Source organism: Tiliqua scincoides, chromosome 4 (assembly GCF_035046505.1).
Source record: "Tiliqua scincoides isolate rTilSci1 chromosome 4, rTilSci1.hap2, whole genome shotgun sequence".
Lineage (NCBI taxonomy): Eukaryota > Metazoa > Chordata > Lepidosauria > Squamata > Scincidae > Tiliqua > Tiliqua scincoides.
In genome coordinates this window covers 26,540,973-26,558,467 of record NC_089824.1, presented here as the reverse complement: position 1 = coordinate 26,558,467, position 17,495 = coordinate 26,540,973, and the positions used below count along the sequence as shown (strand labels likewise).

Below are 17,495 nucleotides of genomic sequence, written 5' to 3'. Positions count from 1 at the left end.
ACAGCAAGCACTCCCTCTTCTGGGAGAACCAAAAGCGGCACAAAGCAGCAGAGAAGTGTGGTGGGTGGGGAGGCAGGTGAGGCAAAACCTCCCCACCGGAGTCCTTTGTGAGGCACCCAAGCACCCACAACCCACACACTCTGTGCTCGCCACACTCTCCCCTGTGTGTGTGGGTTGTGGGTCCTTGGGCGCCTCTCACAGTGGCGGCGCTTTTTGAAGGACTCTGGTGGGGAGGCTCTGCCTCACCTGCCTCCCCACCCACCACACGTCCCTGCAAGGCAGTCATGTGCCCCCCAGAATAGCACCAGGAGCAGAAGCTCCTCAGGCCCTGCCCTTGTTACGCCTCTGCGCACCTGCAGGTGCCTCTGCCTCAGCCCACAGGACAACACAGCCTGCTCTTTAAAGGCCAAACAGTCACTGCCAAAGCCTCAGGGCGCCTTTCCAGGCAGTTTCAGGGGCTCGCAGGTCTTGTTGAGGACCATACTGGACGGCGTCGTGCTGCTGCCCGCCTCCCGCGCGCTGGGGGATGCTCCTTCGGCAAGAAAGGCGCGCGCCCCGGGCATGCCCTTGTTCGCCCTCCGCCCCGCTGACTCGCCAGTGGCTCTTGTCCCGCGGCGCGCGCGCGCCTGCGCTGTGCCCGGGGCAGCCTCTCCGCTCCTGCAAAGCGGCGCGTGCTCCAGGTTGGAGGCTCCCCGCGACGGCGCCGTTCTTATGGCAACCCAGCCCGCGCGAGGATCACTCCCGCGCCGGCAGCCTCGGGAAGGGGAGTCGGTGCCTCGCCACGCTCTACTCAGCTGGGGCTGCTGGCTGGCGCGCCTCCGGGGAGGAGCGGGACCGAGGCACCTGCGCGCGCTCTCCGTGCGCCTGCGGAGCCAGGAGCGCACCGCGGCTGCAGCCATGGGGTGCTCCAGCAGCGCGCAGACCCGGGTCAAGGAGTGCAGCCGGCCGACCCCCAAGTCCCCCGACGCCCAGGGGCTGCAGCAAGGCGGTGAGCGCGGCGCGCGCTGGAGAAGTGGAGCTGGGACGGGACGCAAGCCCCGGCCAGGGGCCCCTCTCCTCCTGGGGCCGGCTGACCTTCGGGGAAGAGACCGGCAGAGAGCCGGCGGTGCCTTTTCGGGGGCTTGCACGAAGTGCCACTTTCCCCACCCTGCACGCCAAGGCTGCCCCTGCTGGAATGCCGCTTCTGTGGCAGCCCGAGAGCCCAATCGCATGCATGTCTACTCAGAAGTAAGCCCCATGGCAGTCAATGGGGCTTACTCCCAGGAAAGTGTGGCTAGGATTGGGCTGCCGGCTGCAATCCTAGCCACACTTCCCTGAGAGTGAGATCCATTGACTAGCAGGGGACTTCTGAGTAGAAGTAAGAATCCCAGGCTCGTAGACAGGCATGGGATTGGGCCCTCCGGCTGTGGGCCCAATCCCGCCAAACCTGTGGGATTGGGCCCACAGCCACAGGTATCCTGTGAGCAGCTTGCCAGAATTATGACTTTCTTTCTATGTTCCCTTCAGGCAAGCCACAGACCAGACATCGCCAAAACTTGACTGTGCTCCTCTCCCCACTTTCTTTTCCTTCCCCACCCCATTTTCTTTTTCTCTGATGGAGGAAAACCCCATTCTTTATAATTCCATCACTTGTCCTGTTGATGAACCGGTGGCATCTTTTGCAATGGAGTGAGAGCCCAATCCTAGGCATGTCTACTCAGAAGTAAGTCCCATGGAGCTTACTCCTGGGTTAGTGTGAGTAGGATTGCAGCCTTAGGGCACAATCCTAACCAGGTCTACTCAGAAGTAAGCCCTATTTTGTTCAATGGGGAAAGCGTGGTTAGGATTGCAGCCTTAGTTCCACTCTGTTCAAGTCAGTGAGCCTTTGACTTCAGCCTTATTTTATGACTGATGACTTTCACAGATGGCTGTCATTGCATGTGGGCTTGTAATTCGGAGAGATCTTCTGTTTTTATGGTCCAGTCTGTCACCTGTGAATTGAACGGGATTGCTGGAATTTTAGGATGAGTTCCATTGAAACAATGGAAACTTATAGCCTGGTCCTAAAAACACCCAGGCTGGAACTGTGTTTGCTTGCTTGAAAATAAGTTACATTGAAATGACTGGTCCAAGAAAATGTAAAAGAAAAATCACTTTAAAAGTCGTTTCCTGGCTTTCTGAATTCGTGGCTGGTATCTTGTATTTGGACTTATCTGGGTTTTCTAATGACTATATGCAGCTTCTTGGTATATAGATCAAAAAGTATTGTTGTTAAAATCTGTGTTTGTTGTATTTAACATTTTCAACTTGGCTTTCTCCCTGTCTGGTAGTCCTGTTGACAATACTTTGTGTGCAAGAACAGGATTGTCAACCCAATCCTATCCACACTTCCCTGGGAGTAAGCCCCATTGACTCTAATGGGACTTACTTCTGCATAGACATGCACAGGATTGGGCTGTAAGTCAACATGTATGCTTAACCATCTCTTAATAATGGTCATTTCTACAAATTTGGTATTGGGAGAGCAAGATTGGGAATTAGATTGGTTCTTTTTTGTGCCACAACCACAATGGTTTTTATCTACTTGGATTCTAAACAGATGCTCCAAGGCTGTCCTGTATGTCATAAAATGGCTTATCTCAATCTGTTTTGATCTGTCCTTCATCTGGGCTGTGGAACTGCAACTACTGTGGCAAACTTTTATGAAACAATGTCACAGGAGACTGTGTAACACACACTCTTTCTACAGCAGTTACAACTATGGCTGCTGTGCTAGGTTTCAGTTCTCAAGAAATTCAGTTCAGTTAAATTCAAGGTGCTGTGAAGGAATGTCTTCTCTTGTATGACTTCCCCTGTTCCCCACCCAAGAGTTGAGATCAACTAATGAAGTTGTTACAGATCCCAACACCAGGGCAAGGCAACATTGTCTTCTAAAAATGCCTTCCCAATTGGTGACTACAAATTTTTTGGAATTATCTCCCAAGGATTATCTGCCAGTTCTGTTCTCTTGGCTCCTTTAGACAAGATGTTTACTTTTTCCAGGTTTTTGAGTATGGACATTCCCCCCCCCCATGTCAGCTGATTTGGTATCCATGGATTCAGTTATCTGTGGATCAGTGGATCTGCCCCCCAGTTCCCATTACAGTACCTTAGTTTTTGTGTAGTCTTGTTGGCATCCTTCACTCTCGGAAGACTATGGTATCGCACTCTGAATAGTGTTCTGGAACAGAGTGTCCTCTCCAGTGCATGAAGCCTGGGTCAAGTAGATATGGAGGATAGACTGTTACCCATGCAGCAAATCCCCCCTCTCCACGTCGCTGAAATTGTCCAATGGAAAGGCAGAGGCCAATACAGTTGGTTCCAGCGGCGTCGCAGGAGTTGCCAGAACGTGACTGTGTTCAGCCATGAACTGCCTCAGGGACTCCGGCTCCGGATTTTGCCTCGAGGTTGACTCCTGAAGCCTTTTCCATAACTGGATGTAGCCACAAGGCAGTGGAGGTTTGGGATCAGAGTTTTCCTTCTCTCAGATGAGCTGCCTTCCCAGGCTGACGAGTCCCATCTACCCGGTGCCTGTTTAGTCGCCTCTTACAACAAGTACAGCCAAACTGAGGGCCTATTCTTATCCCCAACCCTCAGGGGAAGTGTAGTATTCAGGGTTGTGTAGTATTGCTTGAAGTATGGGTGTTTCTTGCTTTAACCCATTTCTACCCAGCCCACAGGTGTACACATTTGATCTCTGTTGCTTATATGCAACGTTGGGCAGAAATGGTTTAACAAAGCAGCATTCTTGCTTCACTGAAGAATGGGACATGGGGGCAACCAGCCTGCATGCTGGAGGGAGACTGACTGAACATTAACAGGAAGTGCTTCCTGTTAACATTCAGTTAGTCTTCTGCCTGCAGCATGCAGGCTGATTGCCTGCACATCGCTCTTCAGTGAAGGAAGAATGTTTCTTTATTAAAGAAACAACCATACTTCAAGCAATACTACACAAAAACTAAGGTAATGGGTGAGGGGGCATGGGGACTGCTATTGTCATAGGGTTCCCCATATCTATTGTTTCCGTATCTGTGGGGTCTCCAGAACAGATACGGGGGGGGGGGAATGCATGTATTTTGATTCTTTTTAAATAAACCACTTTAAGGACTGAATGGTTGATAATAATAGATTAGACATTATAATCAACATTTGCCAAAAACAGATTTGTACATTATGTATAGGTGGCCTTGGGGGTGGTGTGACTGGGGACACTGCCTGACACTGCCTCAGGTGCACCACTGCTGCCTCTGCCCCAATGCACTAAAAAGAAAACCTCTATCACATGGGTTTTGCAATCCTGGAAGTGTGGGACCTCTGGTTGTATTTAAAGGGATTGTGTGAACAGGGCTTCCAGATTTATTTAAAGGGACTGCACAAAGTAGTTTAAATAAAACTGGAAGCCAGCTGTGTGATGCAGCACGGTAACGAAGCATAGAATCCACTTCCCTCTTGAGTGAGTGGGAAGCACATCAGTACAGTTTCCGTACTAAGGAGGTGGTGGCAGAGTGAATGACACCCTGAATCTGCTCCCCCCCCCACCGGCTGCCGATAATACAGAACATTCATAAATGGAAAACATCAGTCAATCAATATTGGAAAGAGCAATCAGTGTTAAAGAGCATGAAAAAGAAAAACCCAAAAAAATGGTGAAAAGGAATAATAAACTTTATCCTGATAGATTTGGCAAATAATTCCCTTGGACTTTTCAGACAAAGGCTCGAACCCAGTGGTTGCCAAATGTCTGTGGTTGCAGTGCCCTTCTTTCCTGATGTCCTCTTCTTGCCAGCTCTCCCTGACAGTGCCATCTTGGATTCCACAATCCAAGATGGTAGTGCCCAGGAGAGCTGTGAAGAACAAGCTGCTGGGGACATTCCATGGTGCCCCTATGAGTTCTGGTCTCTAACCAGATGGAAGTGCAAGGTGTGCCTGTGTGGCAAAATATTAATGAAGGTGTGCATTTGACAGTTTACGTGTTTAGAGGGTAGAGGCCACAAAGAACACTAAACTTATGAAATTCAACAGAAGGGATATAACTAATTAGGTGTAACCAGTGTGATCGCTTTTACAAAAAAATAACCTTGTCAGAACCCTGCAGCTCATAATACTGACAGGTCTTCTCTTGAATTCCCTGAGGGTCTTTTCAATCAAAACATCTTTTCTATGATGGTTTGAGTCCGGTTACTTGTCAAGATTTAATTAGGTAAAAAATGATACCTCACATGGTGGCTTAGCTAGATTTGTTTCCTCCTTCCAGCCTGCACTACCGCACCTCTAGCATGTTGTAACCTGAAAGCAATCTTCACTCTGCAGTGCTTTCTTCCTTCTAAGCCCCTTGGGAGTCAAAGACTGACAACTTTATTCAGCCAGCAGTGAAATGGCTAGCTTTATGATAGACGGCATGAGTGTGACAACTTGTGGATCGCAGAGGGTGCATATTACTGGAGGCTAGGCCACTTTGTATAGCTTTGTTAATGTTCTCAACTCAAATTAAGGATGCTGCTGTTCCTTAATGAGTTTTATTTATTTAGCATATGGCATATAATGCATGGACTTATATAACAATTAAACTAGATCAAATATCAATGTCCAGTTTGTCCAGCCATTCAAGGACAGAGTTACCTTCATTGAAAAAGTCAGACCATGGGCCAGTATACACCTCAGTTTGCAGCCAGACACAATGTAGTATATGGTTTGGCAGGAAAACCCACAATCACACTGTGGGGTAGATACTAGCCCCCATTTAAACATTGAGTCCTGGCAAACACCGTGTAGGGTACAGATCCTGTTTAGTTTTCCAATGCTGTTCAATGTTTTCCAATAATTCAAAACCTGGCACCTTAAGTGTAGGATTGTCTATATACCTACCTGTTTCTGGGAAGTTCAACTTCACTGGCCTTACCGAGTGAATTGCAGTCAATCATTTATATGGGAGAAAGTAATTTGAGGTGGTGGCACTAATCCTGTTGTTTCCAGTGCTTGGAGTCCCCAGCTGTGTCCAAAATTAGCTTTGCGCTGTAGAGCTCAGTGGGACACCTCAACGCTACTTTCTGCTCCATTTGAGTCAAGCTGCTATGTAAGAGGTAACAAAAGCAGACTTATGTGGTGTAAAAAGGTACTACACTGGGGAGTGTGCATGCATCCAACCGATTTAATTGGTAGATTTTTGTTCATGTTTTCTTGAAATGCCCAGTCATGTTCTAATCTAGATCACTGTGTGGTTGAATAACTGGCTTATAGTGTGTTGATATTCAGAATAGGTCAAAGATGCTATCAGTCTCTTCCAATGAACACACGTCCTGATAACAACACCTCCAAAAAATAGCCTTGAAACTTTTCGGTGGGGTGTGATTTTGATGCATTTTACCAGAAACCGAATTTGTGGATATGCAGTAGCATTACAATGGGAGTTCAAGCTGCACTGGGTGTCATCCTCAGGAGGAGTGACACCAGACCTCTGTCACCCTTAGGAAGGATGCCATCACACTACCCAAACCTCTGTTTATCAATCTTTAGCTCAGATGCTTGTGCTCTCACCGACAATCATGTTTTTTGCCACTCAAAGTGACTGCTTCTGTGAGTTAACACAAGTGACCGGGCCCAGGGCAGGCCGATGATTGCTGAACGGAGGAGTCTGGAAGCAAGCTTTTCACAGTCAAAGCAATGCAAGAGCCCGGAAGCTCAGGGGGTGATATAATCGCTTCTCCAGATAAGTGTCATACTGGGTGGCATCCACCCCAGGAATCTGTGTGTATACCTTTCTGTGTGTATACCTCTGTGGATATAGGCCAGTATGCAAAGTATCTGCACCATGTATATAAAACAGTGGCCATGTGCATAGTAGAGTTCTGTTGAAAGGCAGGGTATATGTTTAATAATACATGAATCTCTCAATAGTAACCTGTGTGTCTCTTCTTTTTCAAAATGGATAATCTCTCTACTGCTAAATCAGATGACAATCATAGATGTGATTTGCCAATCACAGATGAAGACAAAACCATATCTGGCCAGCACAACCATGGAGTCATGGAAGAAGTGGATCTTGGATCTGATGAAACAAAACTGAATGAGAATCTTACCAAAGAGGAAGCAGATACCTTGGTTTCAGAAATAACAAAATGCACCCTTTCTACCTGTCAAAGGGTAGACCCTGAGGGCACTGAACCTCAGTCTGTGGCACCAGAAGAGAAGTACGGCAAGATTGAGAGGTTATCTTTGAGCCTAGTAGAAGCTAGTGAATCTCAGCCTGTGGAACCAATAGAGGGTGGGGAGTCTTCACCTGCCACAGAGGGTGGAGAGTCTTGGCTTTCAGAAACTATTCAAGACAGCAAGCCTGAACCTCACAAACCAGCAGAGTGGAGTACAACTGAGACTGCAGAGACAGCAGAAGACTTGAACTTTGTAACAGAAATTGTGAAGGAATTGCAAATGAACGGAGAGGACCAGCTAACTGAGGGTAATAAATGTATACTTGCAGATATAGAAAGCAGGGCTACTTTGTTTACATTTTAAAGGATTTACTGTAGATATTCCTATAGAGCCAATATTCTGCTAATTCTATTCTGCCAATAAATCAAACTTAGATCTTCACCTTGTCTTATCTCCAAGTTTGGTCAGGGCTTTTCAAGTAAGTTTGGAACAATGCAGAGATAATTAGAGGGCTGTTAATCTCCACAGTAACCTCCCTGGCAAACTCCAAGCAGAAGTTAACCTTTTGTTCTCCTCCTGAGGGCTAAAGCAGGGGTGTCAAACATAAGGCGGGGGGGGGGGGGCGGATGTGGCCCGTGGAAGCTTTAAATCTGGCCCTCAGGCTCTCAGCTGCTGAGCAGTGCTGAGGTGTTACTGCTGAAAGGGCAGCCCACAAATTGGGCTCTCCCATATCTTGAAATATGATCGAGATTTGCATATTTTCTCTTTTGTCATTTGCAGCTTATGAGTTCCTAAGTGAGGAAAAAGTGCTTATTTTTGGTTATGACCTGTCTAATGACATCTCTTCCTGCCTAATGACATCACTTCTGGCCCTCAGCAGGCAAAATGAATGCTATTTGGCCCTCGGTATGAAACAAGTTTGACACCCCTGGGCTAAAGGCTTCCATTTAAATCAAGCAAGACTCCTTCCATTTTGCAGAGGTCTGTTTTTTTCAGGATGTAATCCTCATTTCCATTTGAAACTAGGCTACAAAGTTTCAGGCTACAGGTTTCTAGGCTACAAAGCAATGGGTCTACTGAGTAAATAGGGTTGAAACTATGTACAGCTGCACTTGCTCACAGTTATTCCTTGTTGCTTGTCTCTCCGTTGTGAACTGAACTGCACACTCTGAGTTATGTGTTATAAATTGTATGTTATATGTAGATCCTCTGACTTAACATACCAGGCACCGTACAGAAGGATTTGATTAATGGTTCTCCTGCAGTGATTCCCAACTTTTTTTCAACTGCATACTCCTTGGCAGTCCATTGTACCCCTCATAAATTGTACCCCTCATATTAGCAGAAATTGTACCCCTCATATTAATGTTCATAATTAATATTAATAATATAAGCCCTTATCACCTCTCTGTGAAAACCCAGACTCCATGTATACATCATGGTATTTTCTCTTTTAATCTGTTTGAAGAACAGAAGACTCTGCCTTTGCACTGTTTTGCACCAGAAGTGTCCTGAGAGATTCCTGGGGATTGATCACTTTCCATATTATATTTCAGCTTTTTTACTGTGCTGGTTTTCAATCACTGGTTCATAGATGAATTGATTACCAAAAACTAGCTATTGGTGGGGACTTCACAGCCAACTAGCTACCTCCCTTCCTGGAGCACTACTTGCCTCTTTCTGCCATTATTCTATTCTTTTGCAAGTACCCCAAGAGATCTTGGTACATTTCCCCCAGTTGGGAACCACTGTTCTACTGGTATGTTGTTTACAGTGCAATGACTCTGTTTTTGTGTTTACAAAAAGCTTGTGAAGACCAGAATATGAAAAAGAATAAAATGTATCTTTTATTATATTTTTAATACATTAAAGACTACAGTTCTTAGGTAACAATTACTGGTAGGTTGTTTTTCAGGATCTGGCCTTAGGTAAAATCAGACAAAACTATAGTCAGACACCCCCCCTAAGTTAAAACCCCTGCCTTATTCGAGGGACATGGAACATTCCATGATTTTTGGCTCAAAACCTGCCCTTGACATATCTGTGAGATCAGCTTATAGGCGAGTATCTGCGGTATATCTCTCCTTTCCCCCTCAAATGTAAGGCACTTAAGGACTATGATCTGTATGTTGATTCCATTGACCTTGGTGAACTTTGCATGCAAATAAGTACCTGAAGGACAGAAACTTACCCAGTGGATTTGCACGATGTGGTGCGCTTACAAAGAATGGCGCTGAAGGGTAGATGTCAGAATTCATTGTTGGTGATTGTTTCCTTGTACTCTTATTTCAAGAACTTGCTCCCAGAAGAGTGTTTACCAGTTAACTAAGTACTGAGTGGGAAAGCCCTACCTTATTATATAAAGTCATCTCCACAGATCTGGTGATGGGCCCACCCTGCCTGTTGTTAACACTGACAACTTCAGAGTAATTCATTTACATTCCAAAAATAGTTCAGTCAAAATTTCTTGGTGCCCTTTGGGGGCATAGATGTTAATTAAAAAGGAATGTTATCAGAGTCAAATCACAATTCTATACATGTCTACTTAGAAGTTAGTTCCATTGATTTCAGTGGCACTTACTCCCAGGTAAGTATATAGGATTGCAGCCCTACTCTGCTAGTCATTATTTTTTTTTAATGGTCCTACTTCCTTAGACAAAAGTTCCCTCTTATCTCATATTCCCTCTCCCATGTGGCTAGATTGTTACCTTGATGCAGTTCATAAAAAGAATATGAGAGTAACAGCCATACTCTGTTTTTCCTTGATATTTGGTAATTGGAGGTACAGTGCCTCTGAAGATGGGGGTTTCATGGACTTGCTGTAACTAGTAGTCACTGATACATGGGCCTATTGTCCATCACTTTCATGTGGTGCAAGTAGCAGAAGGACCTCTGCAAAATACACTGTAAGAAACTGGTTGTACTGATTGAATGTCCTGAAAGACATCCAAACTGATTCACTACTTAGGTGAATAGAGATGCTCATAGCATGAAACTTCTGAAATGGTGAATTCAGATGGACAAAGCCCATACTGTATTTCTTAATTTAGTAGTATGACTTTTGTTCACGTGTGTAAAAAGCATGCATAATTGAGAGACTAACCTGAATATAAGTTGAGGCAGGTACACTTACAAAAACATGTCAAATGTGTTTACATCAACTGGTGATGGTTGAATGTTTCCTGCATCATGTGTGTATTTCCTCTCTTTTGAGGTTTGTAAAGGAAAACAAAGGACTGTCAAAATAATGTCCATTAGGTGCCAAAGCACTTGGTATACTTTCAGCCTGTTGCCTGCCTGATCTCTATGGTTACTGTTCCAGGTGAGATGGGAGAAAAGGTGGAAACTGAGATGTACCCTGAAATAGCAAGTGAAGGCTTTGAAACAAAAGAAGAGGAAATGGGAGAAGCTCTACTAGCAACAGAGAGAGGTATGTTGACAGAAGAACTAGGTATTAGGAGCTGAAGAACCTGCATTCATAGCATTTCACTGGCTGCTCCTGGCTCCTCTGGCTTTTAAATAGTCAGAGTTTTTAGTTCAGTAGCATTCTGTAGCTAATTGCTTGCTCATTTGCACATCTGACTGTGTGTTACTGAATGGTTTAGCAACAAGTTTATAAATCCAGGTCAGTCCTAAGGACAAACTATGTGGTACCTTCAGTGTGTCATTGGGTAGAGGCGCTAGTTCACCCATGAGTAATTGAAACTGCAATATGGAGGTAGGGCATATTTACCATACTGTTGTCCCATTTTTCTGCTGAAAACAGCCTCCTTAACCCATTTCTGCCCAGCCCACACATGTACACATTTGATCCCTGCTGTGTATATACAATGTTGGGCAGAAACGGCAGGCAGCCCAATCCTGAGCTGCCTGGGGCGTGTGGCTGCAGCAGCACCAAGAACAGCTGCTGCCGCATCCTGCGCACCTCAGCCTGCTGCAGTGGCACCTCAGGAAAAGGGAACTTTCATCCTTTCTCCCAGGTAAGGGAAGCAGCCTCGCAATGGGGCTACTCACTTTACTGCTGGCCAAAAGGTCGGCAGTAAGGTAAAGCCGTTCATGTAGGGCGCCAAGCCCTACGTGAACGAACAGGATCCAGTGGAGTGGAGCAGAGCTCCAGCAGACCCGCCTCTCTGCCTTCCCACTCCTTCCCCCGGCGCGCCTCCTGCCCGCCCTCTTTCCGCCCCGCCTCGCCTCCTCCACGCCCTCTGTCCACCCGCATCCCCCTCCCCAGAATACCTCCTTCCTGCCCCTCTCCTTGCCCTTGCTTACCATGCCATGGCTCAGTGGTCTTGAGACCACCGAGCAGGGGATACTGGGCACCTGCTGGGCGCCAGCCCAGTGCCAGGTTAGCACGGGCGGTAGCCTGGCGGTAGGACTTACAGATGTGCCTTATGGCATGTTTGCGACTGTGCAGCGGCACGAAGCCACTGCACTGAGCTCAGGATTGGGCTCTACAGCAGCTATTGAACCCTAAAAGTGCCTTTGTAGAAAATGACATTTTTTAGTTAAAAAGATGTGTGGGGGTTGCTTTAAAAAAGCAGGGGGATAGGTTCCAGCTGCTACTGCTGATACCAGAAACTGCAGATAGTAGTGATAGTAGTGAACCCTACAAGAAGCAGTTCACAAATTCTCCCCATCACGAAAATGACTTATCTTTGATTGCAGCCCTCCAGTCCCTGTCTCCTGTCTGTTTTCAGCCCTCCAACCCGCTTCCTTTAGCTCTTCCTGCTTCCTGTGAGCTTTGCAGGCAGCACAGAGAGACAGAGGAGACAGCAACAGGAGGGCTGCAATCAAACAGAGAAGTCATTTGCACAGTGGGCGGGAATTTGTGACCCATGGATAAATGAAACCGCTGATAAGGGACCTGCAGGGGAGGGGAATGACTGTATTTGCATCTGTATCTGGAAGGACATGCTAACATGGGGGAAGACCTTCAATATAACATAAATGGAAACCAGGTTGCTATTGTGGTGGTGTTCAAAGCTGGGTTTCTAGCCTGCCTGTTTGCTTGTTCATAATCATGCATTCCCAGATCTTCACCTTCCACTGCTTTTGGGTGGGTTGCTGAGCTCTTTTCTGAAGCCTAGCAGTAGAAGTGGAGATCTTATTGACCAAAACACATGTTCTGTCACAGTCATGTCTAGTTTGGCCCCAACTTTTCTATAGTGAATAAGCCAATTGAAAATGATAGGTTTTTAAGGATGCAGCCTTGGAAAAAAGAGGCTTAACTCAGTATGTTTAATCCCATAGTTACTATTTGCCAAACATGTTTTATTAATGATCAGGTTACTATCATGACTCTCGTGTTTTCCAACCCCTATTTCACTCCCGTTGGCAGACAGGATTAGGATGGAGAGAGGTTCAGGAGCTCACTTATGTGGAGGACAAAACAAAATACAGGCTGACTAAGGACAAAAAGGAGCAAATGAAGAGGAGGGCAAAAGGGTTCATCACTCAAGACAGATCTAAAATTACAGCTAGCGTACAGCTCTTTAATTTCCATCAGTCACACTTGAGGGATAGATACTTCCCTCCTATGAAAGAAAAAGTTCCATATTATCTTTATTGGAACTGGGTAGCTGGGATTAAAATGCAGAGTAGACTGTACACACTCTATCAACTGAGAGAGAATTGGTTATACAAATTCCCACTGGGGTGGGGAGAGAGGGAGAGTGTGTCTGTGATGACCATAGCTTTCTTTTCTAGCTTCAGTGTTTCCCTGTTTTTCTGTTAATCTTCTTTAGATACAATAAACAGCTCAATCCTAACTAAATCCCCATGTGGCAATGCAGTGGCACTGGCAGTGTGCTATGCTGCATCCCATGGGGAATTTTTGGCAGCTGGAGGTCTCTTTGGGTTAAGGGGGCTTGTCCCCTTTGCCTCAGGTAAGTCCCAGTAGCTGCTATGGGGTCAAGTCCAAGTTGATTTGAGCAGGTGAATACCTCCTGGGAAGGGGGTTAAGATTCGGCATAAGCCGCCGCCGCCACCCACTCCACTCCTCCCAGGCTTGATCTGCCCATACTTGCCCCATTTCCTCCCCATTCCACCCTCCCTCATCCTCTCCACTCTCTCACCCTGTTATACACCCCACTCTGGGCTTACCTGCTCTGATGGCCTCTGTCACTCCACTGCTATACGAGGGAATGCTCTGGCCTTCACTCCAGTGCGCTGGCTCCCTACACTGCCACAAAGCACTTTAAGCACTTTTGCATCAGCCATCACCAGCGGAACACACATTCTGTGGGTACTTCCTTTCAACAGGAATGGGCCAAAAGTTACTCTTACATGGGCAAACTTTCAAAGTTTTATCCTATAGTGACAGTTCTTATGTTAGATTGTGCTGGTGATGGTCATCTGAATGTTACTTCATATAAGCCCAATCCTGAGCTGCCCAGTGCACGGGGCTGCAGTAGTGCTGAAAATGGCTGCCACTGCATTCTGTGTGCTCCAGACAGCCGCTGGCAGCTCCTCTGGAGAAGGAGACTTTTGTCCCCTTCCCTGGGTAAAGCAAGTAGCCCCGCAGTGTCAACCCAAAAGGCAGCTTAGAATCAAGAGCCGCCATATCAGGCAGCCAGCCCCCTCCCCATTTCCCCCCAGCCCAGAACGCCACCTCCCCCCATGCCCCCACCTACTTCTCTGCTGCTCTGCAGCAGAGACTGCCATGTGACTGCCGAGCAACAGAGCTTGGGTTCTCTACCAGCGGTGAGCCGGCATGCACTCCATAGGATTTGGTCCTAAGTTAAGGGGGGTGCTTTCTTCTATGTTGCAGATCAATGTCTTTATTTAAGCTCTCATTCCATTCCTTTCAAATATAAACTACTTTTTGTCCACTACTTCTTGTTCACATCAGAATTGGATTCTGTGTTATAATGCAATTGTGTAGTCATAGATCATACATACAAGAGACCAGTTAAGAAAGGATCAATGTTTTTAGCTAAGACCGTGTTCTAAACTGTGCACGTCTTTATACTTATTTATCTATGTCAGTGGTTGCCACACATTTAGCACTGGAACCCACTTTTTAGAAAGAGAATCTGTCAGGACCCACATGATGTCATGATTGGAAGTGACATCAAATAGGAAAATTTTTAACAATCCTAGGTTGCAATCCTACCCACACTTACCCAGGAGTAAGTCCCATTTAATATCTGTTAAAAGAATATACATAGTAGCTCATTAAAAGTACAGATCAGTAACATTTCCCCAAATGCAGTCACATACCATGGTAGCATCAAGTCTAATATACTGTATTTAAAATAAAATATTGAAATGAATGGGGACCCACCTGAAATTGGTTTGCAACCCACCTAGTGGGTCCCAACCCACAGTTTGAGAAATACTGATCTATGTTATTTATGCTTATGGTGCTTATACAATGCTAAATGTACCAATTTTGTATCAAAGCATGATTTCTTTCAAAGCACTGCCCTGAAAATGTTTTGTTAAAGGTCCTTATGACTCTAAATTGTATGTTTATTACAGAAGCTACTGCTACTGAAGAGTGAATTATGGGTTCTTCCTGGACTTCATTTTTGTTTGGATGCTGAAAATTAGTACTTCAATTTAAAGTTTTAAAGTTAATACTCAGTATGAAACTTAGGTTTTTATAAAAACTTCTGTGGGCTTGCTACAATTACCAAAGCATTGGAGGGAGAAGGTCAAGTTGCCAACACACCACTGAGGAATTGCAATGTTAATCCTCCGAATGTCTGCCATAGATGATCTTGTGCAGGCTTTCATTTGTGTAGAACTGTGTTGCAGATAACTTTGCCTGATGGAAGTTAAGAATTTGGAAGCTTAAGTTAATGTGAAGGACAATCTAGAGTAAAGTCTTTAAAGGGTATGAATTATAGAAAAGGATGTATGCAACTTGAAACCATGCAGTCTCCCTCTGCCTCCTGTGTTAACCGGGATAAGAATCACTAGGATCTAGTAGGGATCTGGCAGCCATGAGCTGTTCAACTGTATTAGAACAAGCCTTCTGAACTTATTTTTATACATGTTATCATTTGGGGACTTAATTCAATCTTGAGTACACCAAGATGTATTAATCTGCTTTTTTGAAACTAAATAGTCATTGCTATCCTGCAAACACTTGTGGGGAACAGGTAGCCTAAAAAGACTGCACCAAAATTGCAGATAGCAAAATTGGAGATAATGTCTATTAACAAGGGAAGCATCATGTACTTTAATACTAGTGATTGATGAAAGAGAAAATTTGCAACACTTGATAGTATTTTCAAGGTATCAGAGAGGTATCAGTTATCATGTGGGCTGCCTTTTCAGCAGCACCACTACTGCTGAGATGTCACTTCACAGCTCAGCAGCTGATGGTGGTGCTGGAGGTAGGGCTTTATAAGGAGCCTCCACAGGCCTTATGTTTGCCACAGCTGTGAATCATTAATATACTAGTGATGTATATTACATAAAATTATAGCAAAAAAAGCAAATTGTTTGCTTTTATAAAATTATTTAATAGTAAATGGGAAAAGTGAATTATTCAAGGCTTCTTTTAAAATAAAGGAAATCTTAGCTGAAGTGCAAATCTTGTACAGTTGAGTGGTGGTTTAGAATTTCACTTTGGGGGAGGCAGGGGATTGGCAGGTGTTCTGTGTGACTTTACTGATTGCATGTTTGAAGAGTCCTGCAAACATCAGCAGAACTGATCAACTTGTAGTCTGAATCAGGGAACTTTTATTTAAGCCTTTCTAAATGATTGATATAGTTTGTTCTTATGCCTGTTGAAGTAAAGTCTACAGAATGTAATCTGAAACACATTGAAATAAAGAAAAACCAGCTGAAGCTGATGTGTGTGATGTATTACAAAAATAACAGATTGTGGTCAGAGTTCAAACACTTTCCAGGTTGGTGTATTTTTTAGTCTTATCATGAAGATGTGAAACATAATCTAACCTTAATAGCTAAAAATATTTGCAGTAATAAGTAACTTTTCCAAGAACTGGTCACTCTGAGCTCTATGTGACTTGTAAGATAGTGCTCTTACTACTTATTGGACCATGACTTGCTACAGTATGTTTCCTTTTCTGGGACACGCAAGACACTAATTGATACTAAAAATAGCAGTCGCTTCCTGCTTTCAAGAACTGAAGCTCTTAAAACTAAGTCTGAATTCAGACAAACTTTACTAGAATGGGAATTGCAGACTACAGTCCTGGAATTACCAAAGAATATAAAGTATCATAAAGGCCGAATACTTGGTGTTCAATGGTGCTTACTCAGAGGAAAGCATGTATACAGTACCAACCTAGGCAAAGCAAATGTATAGAGAAGACCACAGCACCTTTCCTCCCCAATTCCAATCACAAGAGGATAGCTCTCATCAGGGATCTGATCATGATCACTCAGTATATGCCCACTCAGAAGTAAGTCCTATTGTGTTCAACACGGCTTACACCTAGAAAAGTGTAATAAAATTGCAGCCAAAATCATATAGTGGCAGTGAAGCAGGGGAGGATGAAATTGAAATATCTGTGTGAATTGGTGTTGGGGGAGTGACAGGAAGATACCTGCTTTAGGGCATGATCCTATGTCCACTTGTGTAGCAGCCCTAAGGAGTGGCCAAAAGCTTGTGCCTACATGAGCAAGTCAGCTCTGTGCATGCTGGCACAAAAAACAGCACATGAATCCTGCTGTCATTAGCAAGAGCCAGTGACAATCCTGGCCCCAGTGCCACCTGGAACCATGACTAAAGCTGCCACCTCCTGCCTTGGTTCTGGAGGCCCGGGGAAGCCACAGCTTTCCTGACCCTCCAAATGCCTTACAAAGCCGTCAGAGAGCTGAAAAAATCACGTCTGGTTTCACTGAGGAAACAAGTGATGTTTTGATGCCCTTAGAAGGCCTTCTGAGGGCTGGAGAGGCTTCCCTGGCTGTCAGAATGCTGGCAGATTGAGTGCCATGGGAGGTGAGTGGTGGCACGGTGCCACCCCACCAAGCCTGGCACATGGGGCATTTGTCCCCCTTGCGCCCCCCTCAGGTATGCCACAGGTAAGTGCATAACATTTACTGACCTATAAAGGGCTAAAGCTCAGGGGGAAGCATCCATCCCTTTCAGTTGGCAAGTGCTGCTGAGATACATGCAGACATAGGAAATATGCTGAAGGATAGTTGATAGCACAGAAGGAGGGACTAGCACAGCCTTTGTTTCAAGGAAAAGCCCTGGATTGCAGTGAATTTGTGGTCACAAATCCAAAGTGAGTTGAAACTCATGCATTGAAACTCATTTCCCCACAGTCTAGCTGCATGTTTAGTTTGGGCCGAAGGCTGTAATCCTATATGCACTTTCCTAGGAGTAAGTCTCATTGAACACAATG

General features: G+C 45.2%; 1 protein-coding gene across 1 annotated transcript; it reads left to right on the top strand.

Moving 5' to 3' along the window:
* The first annotated feature begins 534 nt into the window (after positions 1-534).
* Positions 535-16,254, top strand: ERICH5 (glutamate rich 5). The gene is made up of 4 exons (XM_066624061.1): positions 535-988; positions 6,968-7,471; positions 10,487-10,594; positions 14,647-16,254. The coding sequence occupies exons 1-4, from the start codon at positions 562-564 to the stop codon at positions 14,667-14,669; spliced, it is 1,062 nt and encodes a 353-aa protein (XP_066480158.1). The 5' UTR covers positions 535-561; the 3' UTR covers positions 14,670-16,254.
* The last annotated feature ends 1,241 nt before the right edge of the window (positions 16,255-17,495 follow it).

Bases quoted from the DNA above. Each gene is read 5' to 3' on its own strand.
- ERICH5 (XM_066624061.1), top strand. From the start codon at position 562: ATGCCCTTGTTCGCCCTCCGCCCCGCTGACTCGCCAGTGGCTCTTGTC. The intron at 7,472-10,486 runs GTAATAAATGTA...TTACTGTTCCAG, and splicing joins AGAGGACCAGCTAACTGAGG to GTGAGATGGGAGAAAAGGTG. The intron at 10,595-14,646 runs GTATGTTGACAG...TGTTTATTACAG, and splicing joins TCTACTAGCAACAGAGAGAG to AAGCTACTGCTACTGAAGAG.